Source organism: Podarcis cretensis, assembly GCF_951804945.1.
Source record: "Podarcis cretensis genome assembly, chromosome: 6".
NCBI lineage: Eukaryota > Metazoa > Chordata > Lepidosauria > Squamata > Lacertidae > Podarcis > Podarcis cretensis.
In genome coordinates, this window is record NC_137175.1 from 10,959,626 (window position 1) to 10,985,025 (window position 25,400).

The window sequence follows — 25,400 nt, forward strand, 5'->3', positions numbered from 1 at the left end:
AGAACGGGCCTTTCCTGTGGTGGCTCCCCATTTGTGCAATGCTTTCCCTTGGGAGGCTCACTTGGCTCCTTCATTACATATCTTTAGGCGCTAATCTTCTCTGCACCATTCCAATTTTTAGTATATGTGCAGCCGAAGGTGAAAACATTTGTCTTCAGTCAGGCCTTGGGCTGCTTAATATTCTGTGATCCTTTAAATGTGTTTGTGGGAGAGGAGTTATTCATTCATTTTTGCTTTATTATGTGTTTTGTGTTCTCGTTTTGCGTTTTTATGTTGTGAACCACCCTGTGATCTTTGGATGAAGGGTGGCACACAAAATTAGTTCATCATCATCACTGAAAATCCTGGACTTATTATTTTTCAGCATCACACGGCAGGTGTCAATTGCGAGAGGTGCAGCCCAGGATACTATAAATCCCCAGACCATCAAATAGATTCACCATACATTTGCTATCGTGAGTATTCTGCCTCATGTACATCATAGATACAGTCCAGTATCCAAAAGTGACATGTACAGTGTTGTGTGCATGAGTACCTTTGCCTACCCCCCAAATGTTGGGGGCTCTGCAGAGCAGAACCCCATAAAGTGCTGTTGAGGAAGGGAAAAACTGAGTTTCTGCTACGTCTTGTGTGCTCTGAAGTAGTTCTCTAAATCTCCATGTCTTAAGTTTCAGTTACACAGTGCCAAGGTAACAAGCTCTTCTTATGTTCTTACCTTGCCCATAGTTTCTGGATTGTATTCTTAATTGCTGGGGTTGATTATTTCATGCCAAATAGTGGTGGTGATGGGATTAGGATTTTTCAGAAGCTGTATTGAGACGCATCTGCTGATATTGTGGTTTGACCAGAGTATGTTTTAGGCAATGCAGGAGAATGGGCAAGAAATCTTTGTGGTTTAGGAAGGGTCAGGATATAATACACCAGACGGATGTCATCGTCTTCTTCTTCTTCTTCTTCTTCTTCTTCTTCTTCTTCTTCTTCTTCTTCTTCTTCTTCACCTTAGCCCATAGTAAATGTGGGTCTCCCTTTGAAGAGCAGCCCTGCTAACCATACTGTGGACCAATGTTTACTTTCTGCCTCTGGTTTGAACTGGCAGAGGGAGTTCATTGTAATTTCTCCCCTTCTAGGTTGCAATTGCGACTCAGACTTCACAGATGGCACCTGTGAGGACCTCACTGGCCGCTGTTACTGCAAGCCAAATTACACAGGGGAGCACTGCGACTCGTGTGCTGATGGCTACATGGAGTTCCCGCACTGTTATCGTACGTATTGCTCTCACAGCCCATGAGGCCTTTCAGCATAAGCTAAGCGCTGTGAGTTTCCAGAGGCCAGCATTCTGGTCCTTGCCATGTTTGTGATGGAGCCTGCTTCAGGCTCTCTTTTTTGGATTACTGCACAGCAGCTTTGGCCTCTGGCTTCCAAAAATCTGCTTCTTACAGTGTCTTGCTAAACCTTTTAATGGGATTACTGGTGGTGTGTGTGCGTGATTTAGAGAGCTACAGAGCGCTTAATTTCTGAACTGTAACAAAAGTAATATTTTGGAACCTGGAAGGGCTTATTTACAGAGGACTGGATTTATTTTAGACTAATGCATAGTGATGAATTTGTTATTTCTCTTGAGCATGGAACTAACATTTCCATTTTCTTTCCTTTCATTTAGCTGAACCAGTTTACTCATACAATGACACTGGAGAGCAAGTCCTCCCAGCTGGGCAGATAATAAGTAAGCTCGTCTTCTTGTCCCCCCATCCCTACTTTTGAGAAATGACTATGCCTCCTTTTACTATGGTTGGCCCCTTAAGATCATTGCAGCAGTAACTTGTTGGCAATTGGGAGTCCTGGTGTACCATGCACACATTTAGCTTAATCCTGTTTTCTTCCCTCTCGCCATTTTCCAGACTGCGACTGCAATGTTGCCGGGACAAGAGGGAACGCCTGCCGGAAAGATGCTCAAACAGGGTTGTGTTTGTGCAAACCCAACTTCCAAGGGACTCAATGTGACCAGTGTGTGCCTGGGTACTATGGACCAGGTTGCCAACGTGAGTAAACGAAGCCAACGGGTTCTGCTGAACTCATAGGCAGCCCTCCTGTTTTGAGAGTTGAGAGAGTAGGCTTGCTTTTGTCGTTGTGGTGCTGTGGTTGCAACAGAGCTCTCAGTTTGCAGAGCTTTTCATAAGCCAGGGGTGGCCAAACACCGCCCTCCAGCTGTTTTGGGACTACAACTCCCATCATCCCGAGCTAACAGGATCAGGGATGATGGGAATTGTAGTCCCCAAACATCTGGAGGGCTGAGTTTGGCCACCACTTTCATAAGCCAAAGTTACAACCCTTTGTCTCCAAGGAGGGTTGGGCAGGCTTCTGAGATCATAGGAGCCAACTCTTGGGGGCTTCGGCCTCCACAATGTAATATTTGAGGGAGCGGGACGACCCTCCCCCCAGTTGATGGACATTCCCATGCAAATGGTGTGTGTGTGCCACATCATGTGATTGATTATGTGGGACGGGGCTTACTTGGGCCCTCGCAATATTTTATTCAGGTTGGCTCTCCTGTCTGAGATCTACTTCGTTTTTCACCAGAACCACAGGGTCTACCGATCAGTAAAGGTAAAGGGACCCCTGACCATTTAAGTCCAGTCATGACCGACTCTGGGGTTGCGGTGCTCATCTTGCTTTATTGGCCAAGGGAGCCGGCGTACAACTTCCGGGTCGTGTGGCCAGCATTACTAAGCCACTTCTGGCGAACCAGAGCAGTGCACAGAAATGCCGTTTACCTTCCCGCCGGAGTGGTACCTATTTATCTACTTGCACTTTGATGTGCTTTCGAACTGCTAGCTTGGCAGGAGCAGGGACCGAGTAACGGGAGCTCACCCCATTGCGGGGATTCGAACCACCGACCTTCTGATCGGCAAGTCCTAGGCTTAACCCACAGCGCCACCTGTGTCTGAGATCTACTTCGTTTTTCACTAGAACCCCAGGGTCTACTGATCAGAGCCTTATGCAAAATACATTGTGGGCAATATCCAGCTAAGTCATACTCAGAGCAGGCCCTTTAAAATAAATGGACAAGATACTTAAGGCTATTTATTTCAATTGGCAACTATAATCCACAGTTTAGAATTCGCAGAGCAGGGTACCCCTTAGCCTAGGAATTCATTTTGAGTACCAGAAGTGAAATCTCAAGTTTTGTCCCTTAGGATGTGAAGAAAAACTTGGAATCAGATATGTCTACTAGTAGCTGTTTTACAGCGAAGTGCACCCAAATAACCGTTTGTTTGTGTTTTGCTCCCACAGCATGTCAGTGCTCTGGCCCTGGCTACTATGATGGCACATGTGACAGTGAGACTGGCCAGTGTCTTTGTCGAGCTGGATTTGAAGGCTACACGTGCGATCAGTGTGCCCCTGGCTACTTCAACTACCCACTGTGCCAGCGTGAGTTTTCAGACACAGCAGAATTAATCACTGTGGGCTTTGGCAAGTGTATGTTCTGCAAACGCCTGCATCTTTCTCAGTTCTCACGAGTTCCTACTGGTTGCACAGGGGCATTTGGGTATGTGCAGGCAGTGTACAGTGAAGTCTCTCTCATGCTCAGTGGCTGTACTTACACCCTTCCTCATCTTTCCACTGGAATCCTGTTTGGGTTTGTTCCTTCCCCCTTCCTCTGCCACTATACCAGTATTAGTCAAAAAGCTGAACATTATTTGAAAAACACAAAACTGGAAGCAGAACAAATTCTGCTAAGCCAAGTAATTATATGAAAATATTTTTTATTGTCTAATGCCAATAGGACGACAAGATTTTCATTTCCTTAGTACAAAAATTGTGTTTATTTTTTAAATGCAGCATAGATTCTTGAGTATGGGCTGGTGGGTGCAGATCCTGATTTCATTAGACCTGGCATTGTTTTGTTCCTTGTGTGCTCCCAAACACCTATCCTGCTAATCTGTTTGGCCCATACTTAACCTTTGCAGTGATGCTCAGGTCCTCTATTTGAGACCCCAAAGTTCTGAACCCTGGATATTATTTTTGTTGCAGTTTGTGGCTGCAGTGCTGTTGGGACATTGCCAGAAGGATGCGATGCCTCTGGAAGGTGCTTCTGCAGGCCTGAATATGTTGGGCCTCACTGTGACCAGTGCAGCGTTGGATATCACTCATACCCTCACTGCCAAGGTATGCCAGGTTGTGAAAAGGCTAGCAGGGAAGAGGCAGATTCTGTAATTAATTGACACAAAAGAAAGATGTCTCTCTTCTGTCAAATCAAGACCCAAGGCAAGGGTGTTATCTGCCGCTGTTGTGAAGAAAAACTCGGAAATGGGTGCAATGCATCTGCTAAAGCCTGGGGTATTTCCCCTCCCCTCCATGTGCATTAGATACCTCCAAGTGGAGCTAGTTTCCTCTACTGCTCAAAGGCAGAGAACTGTGACTTCAAAGGACACTTTAGGCTTTCCCTTCCTGTTGACGTCTGCTTCCTGCCTTTGTTCGGAGTAGAACACAGCTCTCCCTTGTATTTTCCAACTTAAGATCTGCCCTCTTTTCCTTGTGATTCTTCCTTTTGTCTTTCTGACTCCTGTGCTTTTCAGATTATGTATACCTTGCCATTCTTTCTGATTCAGTAGTGTATGGACATGGCTATTGGAACCTGCTTGTTCTAGAACAGTGTGAGGAACCTTCACTCCTCCAGGTCTTGTTGAATGACAGCTCACATCATCCCAGGTCCTTGATCCTGCTTGCTGGGTCTGCTGGGCATTAAGAGTATAGAATAGAATCATGGAAGGGACCATGAGGGTCATCTAGCCCAACCCCCTGCAAAGCAGGAATCTTTCCCTCAACGTGGGGCTTGAACTCACGACCGTGAGATTAAGAGTCTCATGCTCTTCCAACCGAGCTGTGGTTCAGCAACATCTGGAGGGCCAAGGGTTCCTTCTACAAGGAACGATAGCTTGTCTCGGGAGGGAAAGTTCAGCTGCCTGTTAAGAGACTGTGGCATTTGGTTTGGAATGAAATAATTAATTTTACAAGCAGACAAAATAATCAATTTTTCCAAGCGTGTGAAAAGCATGTTGGTGCCCTCACTTATTGACTTCTACAACCTCTTTGTGTGCTTTCCTCCCATCCCCCACAGCTTGTTCCTGTGACCCCCGGGGTGCTCTGGACAACGACTGCAGCCCTGTTGGTCAGTGCCATTGCCACTCAAATTATGTAGGCCATACATGCAACCAGTGTGCCCCAGGCTTTTTTGGGTACCCTACCTGTACAGGTGAGTCATGTTGCTATACCAGCTCTGCAGTTCTTTGTGTTCACAAGGGTATTTTACTTCAGTCCCTTTTATGATTTGGTTCACGTTGCAGGAGTATGTATGCTTTATTACCTGAGTTTTTTGTGTTTGCTTCTTTGAAAATGATGTGAAAAAAGGAGTAGAGAGGTTACACAGGTAAATGGCTGGAAAGGTCATAGGATTAGGATGCTATTCTCCATGCATTATTAGCCATCCTCATTCCATTCAAGATGGCATACAATGCAAATATGCACATGTGGTTCCTGGTTAGATTTCATCGCTCATTATCAAAGAATTGCTGTAGGATGCACTGTCCCTGAGTCACACAGCTGATAGCTTCTAACACTTTTTATATTCTCTTCCTCTGCTAAATGTGGAAAACGTGATCTCTGGCCAACTGGCTTGGCATTAGCTTCCAGTGCTGATATTGGCAGTGTGTTTTGGAAGAGGCTGGAAGCTTAGATCTCGCTGACCTGGTGGAATAAGGTCATTCATTTATTTTGTTTCTCATTTATTAGCACCTAAAAAATGCATGGTGCAATAGAAACAAGTATTGAGAGATAAACATAGGCACGATGCAGTGCAAAGTCTTAAAGGCCATAAATTGCCTTACTATAATAAAAGAATCAAACAAGTTCTTTAGGTGTTAAATGTAAAAATATATATATATTGCATGCCCATTTTAGAGTTTCATTCACTCAAGGCAAGGGGGAGGGAACATTTCTAATCCCAAGGGCCTCATTCCCTTTTATGCAACCTTCCAAGGGCCACATGCCAATGGTGTGCGAGGCTAGAGGCAAAAGTGAGCAGAATATTAGATGCGAGTTATACCTTTGTCCTACAGGATGTGGGTGGCGCTGTGGGTTAAACCACAGAGCCTAGGACTTGCCGATCAGAAGGTCGGTGGTTCAAATCCCCATGACGGGGTGAGCTCCCGTTGCTCGGTCCCTGCTCCTGCCAACCTAGCAGTTTGAAAGCACATCAAAGTGCAAGTAGATAAATAGGTACCGCTCCGGTGGGAAGGTAAACGGCGTTTCCGTGCGCTGCTTTGTTTCGCCAGAAGTGGCTTATTCATGCTGGCCACATGACCTGGAAGCTGTTCGCCGGCTCCCTCGGCCAATAAAGTGAGATGAGCGCCACAACCCCAGAGTCGGCCACGACTGGACCTAATGGTCAGGGGTCCCTTTACCTTTACCTTTATACCTTTGTGCGGCAGGCTAGTTCCTTCCCTTACACACATCCCTCTCTGTCTCTCATACAGGCAAATAAGAAGCATCATTAGAGTTCAAGGACACATTCCAGCCAGGCAGAAACACTCAAGGAGGGTACAAAGCAGGGTTGATGAGGAGTGTGATCTAGGGAGATTACTCAGGGCCAAATGGAGAAGCCTGGAGGGGGCTGCATTTGCCTCCTGGTCCTGAGTTTCCCATATTTGACTAAGGGTTTGCTTAGAAAGGAGAAGAGTCCAGGCTGCTGTCTTTTGTTAAACAACAGCAACAACCCCAAAACATTTGGTCCTACCTAGAGGACATGAGCTGCTCTTGGGTTGCGTGGTGTATACAACTGGAGTTGCAAAAATGCATAAATGTTGAGTTCATTTATCTATACGCTTTTCCCATGGGTGTAAAGCAATGCTTTGGAACGAAGAAAGTACTGTGCACAGCAGGTGCTGTTTTTAGATAATGTGCACATGAGTTACAGTACGCACCATGTTAGAATAGACTTTCCCTTGTGCATGATAAAACAGGAGAGTGCCTTTTTCATGATGGTGGAAACAAAGGGAAGAGGCACCTTGGATCGCCATAAAAAAGAGAGAAAATATCCACCAAGAAGGGGGTGGGAGACGTGCATTTAAGGTCCCCCCCCCCACTTAAGAGCTTCTTAAGCCAAACAGCCCCTGAGCAAAGAAGTCATTATTGACATCCATTCCCGAAGAAGGAACGAATCCTTTCCAGAAATGTGTCGGCCACCCGGTGCTTTTTTTTCTAGAAAAAGAGGTGCCAGTACTCACCATGAAGTTGTTATAGTAAGTGCCACACTTTTTAAGGTGCTGGTTTTGACCTTTAAAGCCCTCTGCGGCCTAGGACCCACGTACCTACAGGACCGTCTTTCTTGGTCTGCCCCGCGGAGGACCTTAAGGTCCGCAAATGACAACATTTGGGAGGTCCCTGGTGGCAAGCTGGTTAGATTGGTCTCAACTAGGGCCAGGGCCTTCTCAGTACTGGCCCCGACTTGGTGGAACGCTCTGTCACAAGAGACTAGGGCCCTGCGGGACTTGACATCTTTCCGCAGGGCCTGCAAGACAGAGCTGTTCCGCCTGGCCTTTGGTTTGGACTCAGTCCTACCCTTATGTTTCCCTCTCCTTATGCTTTTGATCTATGGGCTACTTTTAAAATGAGGCTGCATTTTAAAATGCATTTTAACCTGTATTTTAAATTGCCCCCCCATTATGTTTTTATTGTAATTTTACTGGTGTTAGCCTCCCTGAGCCCGGTTCTGGCCAGGGAAGGTGGGATATAAATAAAAGTAGTAGTAGTAGTAGTAGTAGTTATTATTATCAACAACAACAACAACAACAACAAAAAGAGGTGCCGGTACTGCATTCCCTTGAGTACCTTCTGGGGGAAGCACTGCGGGCACCTATATAAAAAACGGAAGTTCTTAAGAGAAAACAGTTGCTTTCTCTCCGTTTTTGTGGCATTTTATGATGGTGCTGCCAACCATGGTTGACATTGGGTCCTTACTTTAAAAGTCTTACTGTCTGTCCTAACACTTCCTGGCCTCTTTTTTTGCATCCTCCTCAGCTTGCCACTGTTCCCCAGAAGGCTCTCTCTATGGCACCTGTGATCAGGAGACGGGGCAGTGCAGTTGTCGGCAGAGAGTAATGGGGCTGCGCTGTGATACCTGCATTCCTGGGGCTTATGGTTTCCCGCAGTGTGAAGGTAGCTCCGCCTATTCCACTTGCCGTGCAGCTTTCTGTGTCACACAACCATGAAATCTTGATGTGAATGTAGCTCAACCTCAGTACCCAAAAGCCCCAGGCAGCATCAGCGTGGCTTGATTAAAAACAAAAAAAGTAAATAAACGTGAATAGTGTGGAAACGAAAAATTGCTAAAATTAACAGATTTTAATGCAGAGCTCATCTGCTAACCTCACTTGGCAGATCAATTTGCTTTTCACTTTTTTTGTAATATTTTTTTACTGGTTTTCATCAGTGTATAAACAAGACGTTTCCCCCATGCTTTTCACGTTGTTAAGTGCTGCTTAGAGTGGTTTTGCCTGACCTCTGATACCACTTATTCTTTTGCTCAGTGCCAATCACAACTCAGTAGCTGCCCCACCAGATCCACAATACAGTTAAAGTATCATCCAGGAAACCTCTGCATTTCTTTATCCTATTTTATATTGAATTCATTTATATACGGCTTAACATTTTCAAAAACAAACAAAAACATTTCCTAGGTGGTTTTACACCCCGTTTTAAAAACAACAAATAGAACATTGGAAAATATTAGAATAAATGAAAATCAAATATAAAATTTTAAAACCCCACAAATTTAAAGCATTATAACTAACAAGAAAACAAAAAATTTTTTCTTAAACATAAGGAACAATCAATACAAATAAACTCTAAAAACAAAAACACAATAGAAAATCCACGTATAAAGTATTAATAGTGACTAAACTGCATCTAATCTTTCCCCACTTAGCTGATTCCATTTGTTATATGAGTGCCAGCTCTTATTTGTGTGTGTGGTTGTTTTTCTTTCTCTGTTTCAGTGGGCTCTTGTAATCCTGCAGGGCTTGCAAATGCAGACCCTTCTCTGCCAGGGGTGAGTACTTCCTGTTTCTGTTGGATCCTAGTTTTGATTATTATTATTTTTATGCATCATGCTGAATTTTTAAAATTTATTATACACCTCATTGAACGTCATGAAAACTGGCATCTCTGCATCGTCCAGAAGAGTGGATGCTTTGCACGCAGAAGGTTCGAGGTTCAATCTCTGGTGTCTCCGATTGAAAAACCAGGTAGCAGATGATGGTGAAGAAACTTTAGGCCTGATTCCTCTACCCAGTTCTGTAAGCAGAAACCAGTAAAAGGATTCCTTCTAGTGCATCAGGGCTTTGCTGCCACCAGAACCAAGCACAAGGGGAAGAGATGTGAGCCAGTGTGGTGTAGTGGTTAAGAGCGGTAGACTCGTAATATGGGGAACTGGGTTCGCGTCTCCGCTCCTCCACATGCAGCGGCTGGGTGACCTTGGGCCAGTCACACTTCTTTGAAGTCTCTCAGCCTCACTCACCTCACAGAGTGTTTGTTGTGGCGGAGGAAGGGAAAGGAGAATGTTAGCCACTTTGAAACTCCTTTGGGTAGTGATAAAGCGGGATATCAAATCCAAATTCTTCTTTGTCTTCCTTTGGGCAAGCAGGCAGATCAAGGAAATGATCTCCTTAGCACAACGTTGAATTCCACCCTCTGCCTGAGGCTCTGAATGGTGCCACTGCCAGAGAGTAAACAATACAGGTCTAGATGGACATAAGGCAGCTTTCTGTGTTCTTAATCTGCATTGCCTTTGGTTGCCTTGATCATGGGTAGGCAAACTAAGGCCCGGGGGCCAGATCTGGCCCAATCGCCTTCTAAATCCGGCCCATGGACGGTCCGGGAATCAGCCTGTTTTTACATGAGTAGAATGTGTGCTTTTATTTAAAACGCGTCTCTGGGTTATTTGTGGGGCATAGGAATTTGTTCATCCTCCCTCCAAAATATAGTCCGCCCCCACCCCCACCCCAGCTGAAAAAGTTTGCTGACCCCTGTTCTTGATCCTTAGTACGCGATTTCAGGTCTCTCTCTCTCTCTGCTTCCCCCTTTCCCCTCCTCCTCAGGGGTCCTGCGAATGTCGAGCCTACGTGGAAGGTGAAGCTTGCGATAGGTGCAAACCGCTCTACTGGAACCTGACTCCAGATAACCCATTTGGATGCATGAGTAAGACCCTTCCCATGTCATTCTTCCAGGAAGCCTCTCATCCAAGCCGCTCTGGTGATTTAAGGAGAAGAGGGTTCTCATTTCTCCTCTTCATTTTCTGAACACATTGCAAAGGCGAAGCAGCTATGGGTCAGGGGTCAGGGAAGCCTTTGGGCGTGGGCCACAGCCAAACAGAATAGCTGAGGTGCTCTGGTATCCTTTAATGCTGAATGGAAACAAGGAACAGCAGAGCAAGTACAGTAAGCCAGCAAAACTTGTGCTATCTTAAATTAAGGTGGGATAAGTTGCCCTTATGGGACGCAGGTGGCGCTGTGGGTTAAAGCCTCAGCGCCTAGGACTTGCCGATCGAAAGGTCGGCGGTTCGAATCCCTGCGGCGGGGTGCGCTCCCGCTGCTCGGTCCCAGCGCCTGCCAACCTAGCAGTTCGAAAGCACCTCCGGGTGCAAGTAGATAAATAGGGACCGCTTACCAGCGGGAAGGTAAACGGCGTTTCCGTGTGCAGCTCTGGCTCGCCAGAGCAGTGATGTCACGCTGGCCACGTGACCCGGAAGTGTCTCTGGACAGCGCTGGCCCCTGGCCTCTTAAGTGAGATGGGCGCACAACCCCAGAGTCTGTCAAGACTGGCCCGTACGGGCAGGGGTACCTTTACCTTTACCTAAGTTGCCCTTATTTGAAACTCTGTTCAGGAGTGCTGGCAGAGTTAAAACAAGATACTGCAATAAAGTTTGATTTACTCCACTCTTTTCGCCAGTTTCTCTCTCACTGGTTATATCTTCCTATCTGTCTGTCTTTCTGTCTGTCTATATATCTTGGGGGAGCCACCAACTGTCCTGGGGTAGATTAGTACACAGCGTTAGTTTAGACCATCTCATTCCAAGTTTTTGCTGAATGTCCTCTTTGCCCTTACATAGCAGATCAAGAGTTTACAACCACGACTGTGACTTCTATTTGGGGTTTTTACTGTCCTGCCATTTTTGCCTGCCTGCCTGCCTGAGGATTAGCTGGCATCCAGCTAACTTCAAGTTAATTGCTGGATAGACTTGAGGAGTCGTCTAACTACCCCTTTCTGTTTCCCCTAGGCTGCCAGTGTGACACCATGGGGACAGTTGCAGGTGTTGCTGAATGCCAGCAAGTAAGTTTCACACCCTGTGATGAAATCCACTCTGAGGTCCCGGGCTAGGACCCAGGTCCTGCCAGGAGAAGCACTCGCCTTGATGCCTTTTTTACCTTGAAACATATTATCCCTAGTGGAACAAGCCATTATAAATCTCATCTTAACTCCTGCTCTACAGAGCAGTGCTGCTGCTTCCTGACTCTTTACCAGAGTGCATTTTGGCAAATGCACAACAGATGACAAGAAGCATTCTGGAGATATTTTACTTTTTGTGCAACATCATTATTATAACACTGATTTATTTAGAAATTTGTTGCCTGCTTTTCATTATCAAGTAATCCCCAAACTGGGGGTAATAAAACAAAATCTGATTGTACAACCAATCAGTGAACAATGAAGCCGTCAAAACAGGCAAGAGCACAAAGATATAAACTAAGTGTGGCGTCACAGATTTAACCAACAGCCTTAGTGAATATGTTGATCCTCACCTCACTTGGCACAAAAAGCTTATAACTTTGTGCCAACTGTCTTTAAGGTGGGAGTTCCGTGATCGAGGTGCCTCTTGAATTATACTTGATTTATTCCAATGCAAGGCATGGCCAATAAAACAGGCATTGCTTTTATTTTCTATTGCTTTCATAAGGTTTCAGTAAATGACACAATGTTCTTCTAATATTTCTGTGAGCATTAGGGTTTCTAGTTGGTGTTCTTAGGGCAAAACAGAGCAGCTGCTGTTGCAGTTCGCAGCCTTTATCCCCTTTCTCATTCTTTCACTCCTCATCTTTCTTTGCCCATACAAGAAAAGCCAGCTAAGGACAGGGAGGTTAATTTTGGGGAGCTGCCGCAAGCTGATTTTAACATGTGGCCTGTGTCTCCTAGGGCGACGGGCACTGCTTCTGCAAGCCCAATACCTGTGGTCAGTTCTGTTCAACTTGTAAAGAAGGATACTACAACCTGGAGAGCGGGAATTACTTTGGCTGTCAAGGTGTGTTCTTTTCTCCCTGTATCATGCTGCTATCTGTTAGCCATTGGGTGGGGACAAAAGTCACAGAGCCCATTAGCTGGAACAGTTATCCTGTCAAGATGGGAAGCAGGGTTCCAGTGCAGGGGGACATATTAAGGGAAAGAACAGATTTACTCAAGACTTGGTCTCTGTTAGATTAAGAATAATGATAGAGTGAATCTTTCTCTCTCCATCCTTCCGAAATTTTGGCTGGCTATATGCTGTGTTTTCCTTCCTTCCAAGTATTGCTTTGCATTTTGTGGGTTGGCTTAGAAATTGTTTCCCCCTCCTTTCCAATTATTGCCAAATTTGTGCGCAGCCAGTTATGCACTTCTTTTATATGCAGATACATATATATGCGGGGACGTGGGTGGTGCTGTGGGTAAAACCTCAGTGCCTAGGGCTTGCCGATTGCATGGTCGGCGGTTCGAATCCCCGCAGCGGGGTGAGCTCCCGTCTTTCGGTCCCAGCTCCTGCCCACCTAGCAGTTCGAAAGCACCCTTAAGTGCAAGTAGATAAATAGGTACCGCTTTATAGCGGGACGGTAAACGGCGTTTCCGTGTGCTGCGCTGGTGCTGGCTCGCCATAGCAGCTTCGTCACGCTGGCCACGTGACCCGGAAGTGTCTCCGGACAGCGCTGGCCCCCGGCCTCTTAAGTGAGATGGGCGCACAACCCTAGAGTCAGTCACGTCTGGCCCGTACGGGCAGGGGTACCTTTACCTTTACATATATACACCTCCAACCCTCATATACACCTTGCTCAAACCTCATCAAGGTAGTTAAAAAAAGGCATGGGGGGGAAGAAGATCTTGACAACTTTTAAGGAGGTCAGCTGTAGCATCAGATCAAAGGAAAGGAAGGAGGTAAAGAAGTCTCTTTAGAGAAGATTGATGGAATGGTTGGAGGTGCAGTCACTCAGGCTTTAAAAATCAATTTCAAAAAAGTCAAAAAGGTAGAGGAAAATGAGCAAGCCCAGATGAAAGGAGTTGGAAAAGGTTTATTGAAACAGGCATTACTGAGAGACGTTGATTAAACTGGTACCTATTTTATGATATACTGTATTTTTCCGTGTATAAGACTAGGTTTCCCCCTAAAAAATAATGTCAAAAATTAGGGAGCGTCTTATACACAGGACCATCTCCCCCCATTTTCTTAAATCTGAGTCCCCCAAAATAGAGGATGTCTTATACATGGGGGCATCTTATAGACGGAAAAATACAGTACTTTATTTTTAGACCAAGAGAATGGAAGTTGAGCTTAGATCAAAGCCGGACACTGTATTGGGTACAGATTGCGCAGCTTCTTGATGTACAACAGAACAAAGCGTGCTAAAATTGGCTGGGTTGTTGTCCTTCATCAGTAATACAAACAGATACATCTATGGCACTGAAAGGACCGGGAGTATCCATTGCTATCTATTTTTATTAACTATGCAAGGCTGTATCCTTGGATGAGTTAGGATTATGGGGAATGGTCTGCAAACGGTGATGGGGAGCCTGCCTGGTAGGGAAACAGCAGGCATAGCTTCTGAAATAGAACAGGGAGGCAGTGGAAACGGATCCAGGCAGGGCCAGAGGCCAACGCGAAAGCAGATACAATGGAATAAAAATAGTGTGCCATGCCACTGTAACTCCCTCTGGTGCCAGGCTATTTGGGGCCCATTAGCAACTGCAGAATGTAAAGACGTGTGCTTCCTATCTACAGGATGCCACTGTGACATCGGTGGGGCAGCCGGACCGGCGTGTGACGAGAAGACTGGATCCTGTCACTGCAGGCTGAATACGCAAGGCCCCACTTGCACTCAGTAAGAGGCTGACTACAGCTGCGATGAAGCAGGGCAAACCTGTGGCGTTAGCCGCCTTGCTGTCTTGGATTTAAACCCAACACTAGCATTCTGTGTATTCAGTGGGTGGGGTGGAGAATGTGAATGGGTCATTTGGGGGAGCAGACTAAGCGAGATGTGCATAGATGATGCAGAAAGGCGGCCTATGTGTGTGGTTCTTCGCCTATGTGTGTGGTTCTGCAGGTTTTTAAGTGGGGGCGGGGGGAAGCTGACTGAAGGGGAACATGATACAGTGGTACCCCGGGTTAAGAACTTAATTCGTTCTGGAGGTCCGTTCTTAACCTGAAACTGTTCTTAACCTGAAGCACCACTTTAGCTAATGGGGCCTCCTGCTGCCTCCGCGCCGCTACTGCACAATTTCTGTTCTCATCCTGAAGCAAAGTTCTTAACCAGAGGTACTATTTCTGGGTTAGCAGAGACTGTAACCTGAAGCGTCTGTAACCCGAGGTACCACTGCACAGGTTTATAAAATTATGAACAGTGTGAAAATAAATCCTCTCCCCCCCCCCCTTCCGCCAGCAAGTTGATTGGTTGGAGAGGTAGGGAGGGAGAATATCCTGACGGTCATCTAGTCCAATCCTCTGCAATGCAGCAATGTGTCTGTGGCCTGTGTATAAAACATGAAAAGCCGCATGTCATTTATGTAATCATTCTGGGCAGATGATAGGTATATTCTTGGTATGGATGCAAATGTCCTAAGCTAGAGTGACTGACTGCATTGACTAAATACTAGTTCGAGTTTTTGCTTGCTTAGTTCATCCCAGACATGGTGAAGGTGAGTCTTTCCTACCTTGTGGTGCAGATGGAAACCCAGGCTGTTAAGAGTGTGCCTCACTTTTTATCTGCAGACCAGCAATAGACCATTATATCCCTGACCTTCATCACCTGAAATACGAGCTAGAAGAGGGAACTACACTGGAAGGACGACCAGTTCGATTTGGCTACAACCCCTTGGAATTTGAGAATTTCAGCTGGAGAGGATATGCACAAATGTCTTCCATCCAGGTAGGCCTTAACTCCCAACCTCTTTCCTTGGGCAGATAGTAAAGGCAGCTTCAAATGTTACGGATTTCACAAGAACAAAGCACTTCCACATAGAGAAAAGGATAAAAAAAATATGCATGCTGAGAAGCTGCAGTCAGCTGCAGCTGCTCATCATCTGTACTTTGAACGTTCCTGCAATGAAATAATGCATGATCCATGTGTGAGTTTCAAGATTTTAATATGTGTAAGTGCTTGCACTATTGGAAATATGTCGCGTTTGAAGTGACTTTCAAGACGAGAGATCTCCTACGCATTTTACCCAAAGGGACTCCTAAAAACAGACAGAGCCCAATGCAAGCGGTCGCTCCATATTTGTGTGCATATGCTTCTACACTGAAAGCCTTTTTGTGCTAATGTGCTCTTTAGGCTTAGGAACAGAGCAGATGGATGATAGGAAAGGTCCCAAGTCCTGGAACCGCTTCATTATGTCAGCCTTAGTTCATTTAGGGGAAGATGGCCAAGCAGGAACTATATAAGGGGACAGCCAGTTAGAAAGACAACACACAAACAGGTCTCCTAAGGGGCTATTCTCCCTCTTCCTGTTGCAACTCTGCATAACATCTCCCTGCTCCTCAAAGGAAAGGAAAACCCTCTTTGCTTTTTCCTGTGCTGCATGTGGCTTTAGTTGCTCTTTCATCTGTTGAAGAGGGTGGCTTGTTTATTTCCAGGCTTTTGTATGCTTGAATGACAAGAGAATGAGACTGTAACATCTGCTGAGCTTGTTCCCACCTGAGATGTGGTTCCTCTCTGAAATCTGGAGACCTCACAGAGAGAGTGTGTGTTTATGTGTGGTCTATGTGGTTCATTTGAAACTCTCTTATATGACTTTATTCTTTAGGAGAGGGTTCTTAGATTAAAAATTATTCTTGTTTTATTTCTGCCCCTTAGGAAAATGTGCTCAAGGACAGACTTTCCTTGTTCTCTTTAGATTTTTTTTATGGTGCCTGCTTTCTCATTCCTTGTGCCATTGTTACAGTCCCACTCTTAGCCTTTAATAGCCAGAGGCTCACAAAAGTGCTCATTCCACAATTTAGTTACTGTCTGAAAGGTGCAAACGAGCCTTTGTAGGTAGTCTTTTGTCTTGCTATAGAAACCCCCAGCTTTCTTGGATAGAGGTACATGCCTTGCTTAGCCTTCTCGGAAATGTCAGCTTGAGCTGGAGCACCACAGCTAATCTGCATATTCTGTTTGCATGTGGTTAATCTGATTTGCATGGATTCTTGATGCCAGCCCATTGGTGTGGACAACTCCCAGTCTTTCCACTTGCATTTTCCAATCAGTTAATGTCCCAAACATGGCAGTCTTTATAAATGCCAGGAGATACAAGAGCAAAATTAATTTTAGGCTCATAATGCCCACACATTTTTTTATGATGCAGTGATGATTTTGAGATTTTTGAAAGTTTGAATGCAGTCTTAATATCACAGAGAGTTGTGTGTATGTGCACATCTGCCTTCAAGAAAGATACAGGCAGTGCTCCCCCCCCCAAAAAAAGGTGCCGGAACTCACCATGAAGTTGTTACAGTAAGTGCCACACTTTTTAACCAAAAAAAGAGGTGCTGGTACTGAGTTCTTTTGAGTTACCCCCTGAATAAAAAAAAACACGGGCTATAGGTGTCCTTAACCACCCATGGGCATTCCTAACCACATCTTTCTCACAGTCAGATTGATGTGTAAACTTTTCCCATGTTAGTGTTAGGAATTATTTGCAGGGCCACTTTTGTGATTTTTACTTGCAAAATGGGAAGCAGCCTTCCTAAGGACACCAGAGCCCTGTTGAATCAGACCAAAGGTCTAGTTCATAACCGACCCTGTGATCTTGCCTAAAAGGTAAAGGTAAAGGGACCCCTGATCATTAGGTCCAGTTGTGGCCAACTCTGGGGTTGCGGCGCTCATCTCGCTTTATTGGCCGAGGGAGCCAGCGTACAGCTTCCGGGTCATGTGGCCAGCATGACTAAGCCGCTTCTGGCAAAACAGAGCAGCGCACGGAAACGCCGTTTGCCTTCCCAACAGAGCGGTACCTATTTATCTACTTGCACTTTGATGTGCTTTCGAACTGCTAGGTTGGCAGGAGCAGGGACCGAGCAACAGGAGCTCACCCCGTTGCGGGGATTCGAACCGCCAACCTTCTGATCAGCAAGTCCTAGGCTCTGTGGTTTGACCCACAGCGCCACCCGTGTCTACTCCCCCTTTAATGGCATCTAAGCAGCAGGCCATCACTGCACCTTGTGGCAATGGGTTATGAATTTTGTATGCACTTGGTGTGCTTCTCTTTAGAAGTTGTCATCTTCTCTCGTCTCTCCCTTTTCTCCCTTCGGCTCTTGACTATGGAATGTCTGTTTCTGGCTGGATAGATAGCCTTAGGTGGAATGTGCAGCGAGTGTTTCAGAGGCATCTTTCCAGGCCATCCCATTAAGAGCAGGATGGGGCTGGCCTGATTTCCTCACCTGCTTTTGGCATGCTGCTTTTGGGAGCAGGAATAGGGGAGTGCTGTGCTTGAGCTGGTGGCTGGTGGCAGGTGACGGTGGAGGTTTATTTAAGGTGTGCTCTGCTTCTCTCCCCTTTCTCTCCCACCAGCCCAAGGTAGTGGTGACCCTCAGTGTGACCTCCCCTGACCTGTTCCGCCTCGTCTTCCGCTACGTCAACCGGGGGCCTGCAAATGTGGAAGGGAGGGTCTCAGGCCTTGAGGAAGGAAAGTTTAATGTTTGTGGCAACTGTAAGTGCATTTTTCACTTCTAGACTAACCCCTTTCGAAAACCAGTTGATAAAGGAGCCGACCTTTGCTTTTTCTTGCAAAGCAGCGTTTTTCTTCTCCCTCCCCGAAAGCCACCACCACCACCACTCATTCCGTAGATTTTGGATCTCCTCAAGCAGTTTGCTCTTAGAAACCACAAAGGGTGGGGAACCTAGAGAGGCAAAGAGAGAGAGAGAGAGAGAGAGAGAGAGAGAGAGAGAGAGAGAGAGAGAGAGACAGGCAGGGCAGGCAACAGACTCACAGTCTGCCCTGCAATGATAATGTGCCCAATGTGCTTTTTCACCTTTTGCAGAACAAAATCAAAGTCACAGTGCGGGTCAGAGAAGCGGAGATCTATCTCTTCCATGTCATCTTGAGATATATTAACTCAGGAAGTGCAACTGTGTACGGCAAAATTACAGCTTATCAGCCACGAAGGAGAGGTAAGGACCCCAGATTCCTCTTGTCCCCCCAATTCCATAATTGATCTGTTGTCGCGGTTTCCATTCTCAAGCTGCTCTGTGTTGCCAATCAAACAAAGCGTTTTCTGAAGCAACCTATTATATCATATACTGTTCTAGAATTGAGGGGAATTGTTATGCTTTGTATTCATACCTCTCCTCACTCAGGCTTTTGTTTAAGTGTGCCTTCAAACCAGTGAACATCCTCAGCGATTCAGTTTGTTTTGTTTTCTGCAAATGCTTATTGTATATAAAACTGTGATAATTGATCATTGTGACCGGGAGAATATGATGGGGTAGGATTTTAGTGCTAAACTGTTAAGTTACAGCTTGAGTCCCATTTTTTGAGCCCGTTGACCAGAGGATGTTCAAAGGGAATTTGTTTCTCATTGGTATTAAACAAGGCAAAGTAACATTTAGATGGCTTTGATCCAGCAGGCTATTATTATTATGTTCTTATTTTTCTTCCAAATCATTACGATCGTCATTCACAGTGAATTGCATTCTGAAGAGGTGAAGTACAGTCATACCTCGGGTTACAGATACTTCAGGTTGCGGTTTTTTGGGTTACGGACCTGCCGAAACCCGGAAGTACCGAATGGGTTACTTCCGGGTTTTGGGGGTCATGCATGCGCAGAAGCGCTAAATCGTGCTTTGCACATGCGCAGAAATGCCGAATCGCAACCCGTGCGTGCACAGATGTGCTGCTGCAGGTTGCGAATACTGCAGGTTGCGAACGTGCCTCCCGCATGGATCACGTTCGGAACCCGAGCGTCCACTGTATAGAGAGAAGACTTTAAAACAAATAAAATCGTCTATGGGTTATATTCAATGCTCACAGTAGACCCATCAGAATTAATAGGCATGGCTGACTTAGTTTTATTGCTTTCAGTGGGTGTGGTCTGAGTAGAACTTAGTTGGCTGCAGTCCTGATAAAACAAACAAACTTAACTAGATCATATCTAGTACGTCTGGAAGATAAGGAAAATATTGTTTGAATCCAGTGCTTTGATTGCAGTAGCAGTCCGGAAGGATTCCACTGGCAGCCTCGCAGCTTGTACTAATGGGATGTAGTTTTAGTTCTTTGCTGCTTTAGCCACACTGTGGCATATATATGCAAATGTGGAATGCAAGAAAGCTGGTCAATTTTATGTCTAGCCTGGTGTGTGGTAACTCTTCCAGTTCCTCAGCTCACTTTCAAATCCTCATTCATTCTAACAGCAGAATTAACTGCAATTGCTACTGTAGTGGTAGCCTTGAAGTATTATGTTTGGGAAATGGAAGGCTTTTCTGAAAGGGGGGCAGGGACGCAATTTTGTTAATCGAGTTCATTTTTAGCCATATAACTTCTACCTTCAGGGGTGCCGATTTTCACTTTTATTGATTCAGAAGGGAAGCAACTCTTATCTCAATAGGCAGCTGCAGTAGCTGATTTATTAAAAAGGAATTCACAATTGAGTCCGTGGAGCACTGCATTATAGCACTGTTGCTGGCAAAGTCTGCACAGAAGTGGCATTTCCAGGCACTGTTGGGAATGTTTTCACTGAACTTAAAAGGACATTTTTATGTCATTATAAAGAGGCGCTTTTTACATGCATTTATAAAACACAAGTTTATTTCATTAAAGAAATACAGCTAACGTATTTCAATATGAAATTTATGATATTATTTCAGGAAACATGCAAAGTTAACAAATAAAACATACAAATACCGTAAGTTGAGGCCCCCCACCCCCAGCGCTTCTAGAATTGAGTTTGGCCGTTCTCTTGAGCACTCAGGGACAGCATGCACAAGTCACCAGTACTTCCTGTTCCTTCTGCGACGTCACCACATTGGAAATTGAAAATTATGTTGGTTCCTGAAGTGCCGACAACTTGCTCATCTTCTGGACCTGGGTGGGGCAAATGTGAAGTTTACCTTTCGATATGACGCTATCTGAACAGGAAGCATGAGAAAGGTGTGTAACAGCAGTGATTTTGACCAGTAGTGGCTGGTCCAATTTCAGTTCATCTTCAGCCAGCCCACATAACACCTTCTTACTTACAACCAGCAAAGAGTGATACTGCCTGTCAGCTTTCTATACCTTCGTTTCAGTGTGGCCCTTGCAGAACTCAGCAGGGAAGAAGATGGGATCTGCCTATCGATCGGCTGTAGCTCCAGTTACTGTAGGGTCCCCCTGCCCTCTGCCCCAAAGCCACTGCTTTCTGATAGCACCCTCAGTCTGGGCTCCTTGCATGTGGTGGTCATTCTGACAAGGTATAAGAACTGGAATGTGAACACCTCTGGGGATCATGTGATACACGTCTGTCGCAGATAGCTTCTGTGCCTTGAAATAGCAAAGCGGGAGTTAGCTTTTATGATGGAAAAGGAGAACATGTTATAAGATCTTCAGTGTTTTAGCTCAGCTGTGTTGACACACGTTTGGCCGCTGGTTGTTTTATTTATTTAGTTTTGCAGTTGGTTTCATGCCTTTTGATTTTTAGGGATTTTTTTAAAAAAAAAACTTTTATTGCTATCTGCCATGGGGAGAATGTTAATTGGGCCATATGTTAATGATTTAAATACAGTTTATCCCCATGTTTGCTGGCTGATTTGCTTTCCTTGTGGCCAGGTTGTGCAGTGTGATGTGCGCGATACACTCAGATGAAATGGAGGATGAGTGCATGCTCCACCCCCACCCCCAAAAGAATCCTTACTTGACAAATCTTTTGCTTCTTGGAAATAAACAGCTTTATTCTTAAGGCTATGTGATATGATAAGGATTGTTTGTGCAAGAGACCTCACCTAAATGCATTGGCTTTGCTAACGTGGCCACTTATTTCTGCAAACTTGATCATCCCTTAAATTTCCTTGAATATGTTTTCATTATTGACTGTTCTTTATTAATGATACTTTAAGGAACAGCGTACAGATTGGTCGGCCTTTATTGTCTGTGCTTTTGCAGCAATCGTTTGTGCTAGTTTTTATTATAGGACTGCAATTATTGAGGAAAGTCAGTATCCCTTTACAGTTACAGGTTACAGCCTCAGGTTACAGCCGCTTCAGGTTGCGTTTTTTCGGGTTGTGGACTGCTGAAAGCTGGAAGTACTGAAACGGGTTACTTCCGGGTTTCGGCAATCGCACATGCGCAGAAACGCTAAATCGCACTTTGTGCATGCGCAGAAGCGCCAAATTGCAACCCATGTGTGCGCAGACGCAGGTTGCGAATGCTGTGGGTTGCAAACGTGCATCCTGCATAGATCACGTTCGCAACTCGAGCGTCCACTGTACTCTTTCCCCCTCATTTGCAAGATGAATATATACCACGTCTCACTGACTGTTAAGGTTGCCCTACTTTGTGTGGGGGAAAGAGAGAGATGAGTGGAGACTGGAACTGGTTCTGAAGGGGTACTATCTATCGTTCCTGTTGTATGTCTCTCTGCAAATGTTTTGTTTGTTTGTTAGATTTATACATCACAACATTCAATACAGCTGCTCTCAAGGCAGTTAGCAATAAGATGAAATAATACAACCAACTGGTTAAAAAATAAATAAAACTGGAGAAGAATATTGCAAACCATGCAAGCAAAACAATTGTGTGGGTCTTTCTAATGCTATTCCTTCAAAATTCAGATCTTGGGACGTGGGTGGCGCTGGGTTCTAAACCACTGAGCCTCTTGGGCTTGCCAATCGGAGGGTTGGCAGTTCGAATCCGTACGATGGGGTGAGCTCCCTTTGCCCTGTCCCAGATTCTGCCAACCTAGCATTTTGGAAGCATACCAGTGCAAGTAGGTAAATAGGTACCACTACAATGGGAGGGTAAATGGTGTTTTCGTGCGCTCTGGCACTTGTCACTGTCCTCCGTGCACCAGAAGCAGTTTAGTCATGCTGGCCACATGACCCGGAAAGCTGTCCGTGGACAAATGCCGACTCCCTTAGCCTAAAAAGTGAGATAAGCACCACACCCCACAGTAAAATTGGACAGGACTTAACTGTCCAGGGGTCCTTTACCTTTTACCTTTACAACATTGGGAGAGTACGACCCTTCCATCCAGCTTCATTTATGTATTGAAGGACAGCAGCAATATAAAACAATAACAAGTTAGGAGGCATCCAGGGTACAGTGAACATTAATTTTACTCATTTATTTTATATTCAGTTTATTTTGTTTTGAGTGAATGTTTTTCATCGGGGGCAGCTGTAGACATTGTTGCAAAGAATTCAGTTTTCAACAATGGATACAGAACGCAGTTTTCAGCTAGAAATAACAGTGGGCTCAAAAAAAGCTATGCATTTCAAGTATACTTTGGCTGGAAGCTTCCTCCTTTCTTTGCGAAGCTGAGACACCTGGATGTTGCAAAGTTTGCAACATCAACCTGTTGATGGAATCTTTTGAGGGTGTGTTGAGACACAACCAGGGGTCAGCAAGGCTTACCGGGCATGGGCCGGATCACTCCCTCAGAGATCCTCCATGGGCCAGACCAGCGCAGCGCCACGCCAGAAATATCACCTGCACATATCCGCGGTGCCAGAAATCGCATCTGCGCATGCCCAGACGCCTGAAATTGCGCCCATGGGTCTTAGGTTGCCAACCCCTGGTCTAGACAAATGAATGTGGAACATGGCAAGCTGCTCACCAGGTCACATGGTCTCCTTTTCCACGAGGAAGATGAAACCACAGAGAATTAATTTGGAAACTCTTCCTCCGTTTGACTATGGTTGCAATTTGTGGGCAGTCATTTAATTTTATCCTGATTTTTAAGCTGTATTTTAATCAATTGTTTGATTGTGTTTTAATGTATTTGATATTTGATGTTAGCTGCCCTGAGCCCGGTCTTTCCTGGGGAGGGCAGGGTATAAATAAAAATTTACTTACTTTTGAAACTCCTCGGAACCACTCCAGAAATCTCGCACGCCTTTTAGATGGAAATGAAAGCTGATTTTTTTCCCCTAATTGCAGATACAGAACAGACAAAGCAGATTGTATTTGTGCCCACAAAAGAGCCGGCTTTTGTCACCGTTCCTCAGAACAGCTTTGGGGAGCCGTTTGTGCTGAGCCCCAATGTGTGGTCTCTGGTCATTGAAGTCGAGGATGTACTACTGGTAAGGGTGGCCGTCCTCCCCTCTTCTCCCCTTTTGGTCAGGACTGTGGCAAGGAGAACTAAGTCTTGCATTTCTACCCTTCCTTCCAGGATTACATGGTCCTGTTGCCCAGTTCCTACTACGAGGCTCCTATATTGCAGCTCAGAGTCTCAGATCCCTGCACCTACAGCCCAGCTCCTGAACAAGTTGGTCAGAAGTAAGGCTTCCATTTTCATCTTTGCTATAGGATTAGATCGTACTGGAGCAGATTGCCTTGGCTCAGAAGCTTTCCCTAAGATTTCCAGTACTTCATTCTAGCAGACACCTTTATACTGAGAGAGAGAAAAAAGCTGTTCCTCTTCCTTTCTAGCTGCCTCCTGTATACGTACGTGCCTGTGGAGCAGTTCCCCTTTGGGTCAGGAGACGATGCTATATGTAAGGTGGACAACAGCTTGCCGAGACCCTGCCCGAAAGTGCGGGTTTTGCCTACCTACCCTGAGATGGTGGAATGCAATGGAAGAGATGTAAGTGGTCCTCACAGTGATGCTATTCTAAAAGCAACCCTGTTTAGGGAAGCTTTTAATGTTTAATAGGTTATTGTATTTTAGTGTTTTGTTTGAAGCCGCCCAGAGTGGCTGGGGAAACCCAGCCAGATGGGCAGGGTATAAATAATAAATTATTATTATTATTATTATTATTATTATTATTATTATTATTCACCAGTGAAAGCTTGTAGTGCTGCTCTCTAGCTAATAATAATAATAATAATAATAATAATAATAATAATTTATTATTTGTACCTCACCCATCTAGCTGGGTTTCCCTAGCCACTCTGGGTGGCTTCCAACAAAGATTAAAAATACATTAATTGTATTAATTAAGAAGCATTGCACTCTTCTCCAGGTAGCATGAATTTCTTTCTCCCCATTGGTCACTTTGCGTTAATCTAAGCACTGCCCCTGATGCCTTTTGGGAAGTACTTTTAACTGGCCAGATCTGTTGATGATACATAATGGCCACATGAAATTTCCATGTTGAGAGGCAGAGCACCACTGAATTATGTGCAGTTGGGGAGCAACAGCAAGGGAGGGCTGTTGGCGTCATCTCCTGCTTGGGGGCTTCCTGTTTGGGAATCTTTAGATGCTGGACTTAGATGGACCCAACTGGATCCAATCCAGCAGGACTCGTCTTAGGTTCTTGAGATGTGGGGAGTGTGCATCTGGGAGCCAGCGTGGTGCAGTGGTTAAGAGCGGTAGACTCGTAATCTGGTGAACCGGGTTCGTGTCCCCGCTCCTCCACATGCAACTGCTGGGTGACCTGGGGCCAGTCACACTTCTCTGAAGTCTCTCAGCCCCACTCACCTCACAGAGTGTTTGTTGTGGGGGAGGAAGGGAAAGGAGATTGTTACCCGCTTTGGGACTCCTACTTAGGGTAGTGATAAAGCAGGATATCAAATCCAAACTCTTCTTCTTCTCTTAAGTTCAGACTAATAGCCATAGTCCAGACACTCCAGAGGCAATTGTTAAACATCTATAGATGCTGAAGGAGCGTCTCCTCCCCCATCGTTCTGCCCGGACACTGAGGTCCAGCACCGAGGGCCTTCTGGCAGATCCCTCACTGCGAGAAGCCAAGTTACAGGGAACCAGGCAGAGGGCCTTCTTGGTAGTGGCATCCACCCTGTGGAACACCCTCCCATCAGATGTCAAAGAGAACAACAACTATCAGACTTTTAGACGACATCTTAAGGCAGCCCTGTTTAGGGAAGCTTTTAATGTTTGATACATTACTGTATTTTAATATTGTGTTGGAAGCTGCCCAGAGTGGCTGGGGAAACCCAGCCAGCTGGGCGGGGTATAAATAATAAATTATTATTATTATTATTCTGCA

The 25,400-nt window shown here is 45.4% G+C and overlaps 1 protein-coding gene across 1 annotated transcript in view; it reads left to right on the forward strand.

The window, feature by feature from the left end:
• The window catches only part of LAMA5 (laminin subunit alpha 5), a 197,563-nt gene that overhangs the window by 101,507 nt on the left and 70,656 nt on the right, over window positions 1-25,400 (forward strand). The window contains exons 9-26 of the mRNA XM_079980179.1: window positions 365-455; window positions 1,128-1,262; window positions 1,661-1,723; window positions 1,899-2,039; window positions 3,292-3,429; window positions 4,033-4,167; window positions 5,120-5,254; window positions 8,077-8,214; window positions 9,054-9,106; window positions 10,155-10,254; window positions 11,333-11,385; window positions 12,247-12,352; window positions 14,075-14,174; window positions 15,062-15,218; window positions 18,305-18,434; window positions 23,392-23,534; window positions 23,624-23,730; window positions 23,884-24,037. Of these exons, the coding sequence (XP_079836305.1) occupies window positions 365-455; window positions 1,128-1,262; window positions 1,661-1,723; window positions 1,899-2,039; window positions 3,292-3,429; window positions 4,033-4,167; window positions 5,120-5,254; window positions 8,077-8,214; window positions 9,054-9,106; window positions 10,155-10,254; window positions 11,333-11,385; window positions 12,247-12,352; window positions 14,075-14,174; window positions 15,062-15,218; window positions 18,305-18,434; window positions 23,392-23,534; window positions 23,624-23,730; window positions 23,884-24,037 (2,079 nt within the window). The remainder of the gene's footprint in view (window positions 1-364; window positions 456-1,127; window positions 1,263-1,660; window positions 1,724-1,898; window positions 2,040-3,291; window positions 3,430-4,032; window positions 4,168-5,119; window positions 5,255-8,076; window positions 8,215-9,053; window positions 9,107-10,154; window positions 10,255-11,332; window positions 11,386-12,246; window positions 12,353-14,074; window positions 14,175-15,061; window positions 15,219-18,304; window positions 18,435-23,391; window positions 23,535-23,623; window positions 23,731-23,883; window positions 24,038-25,400) is intronic.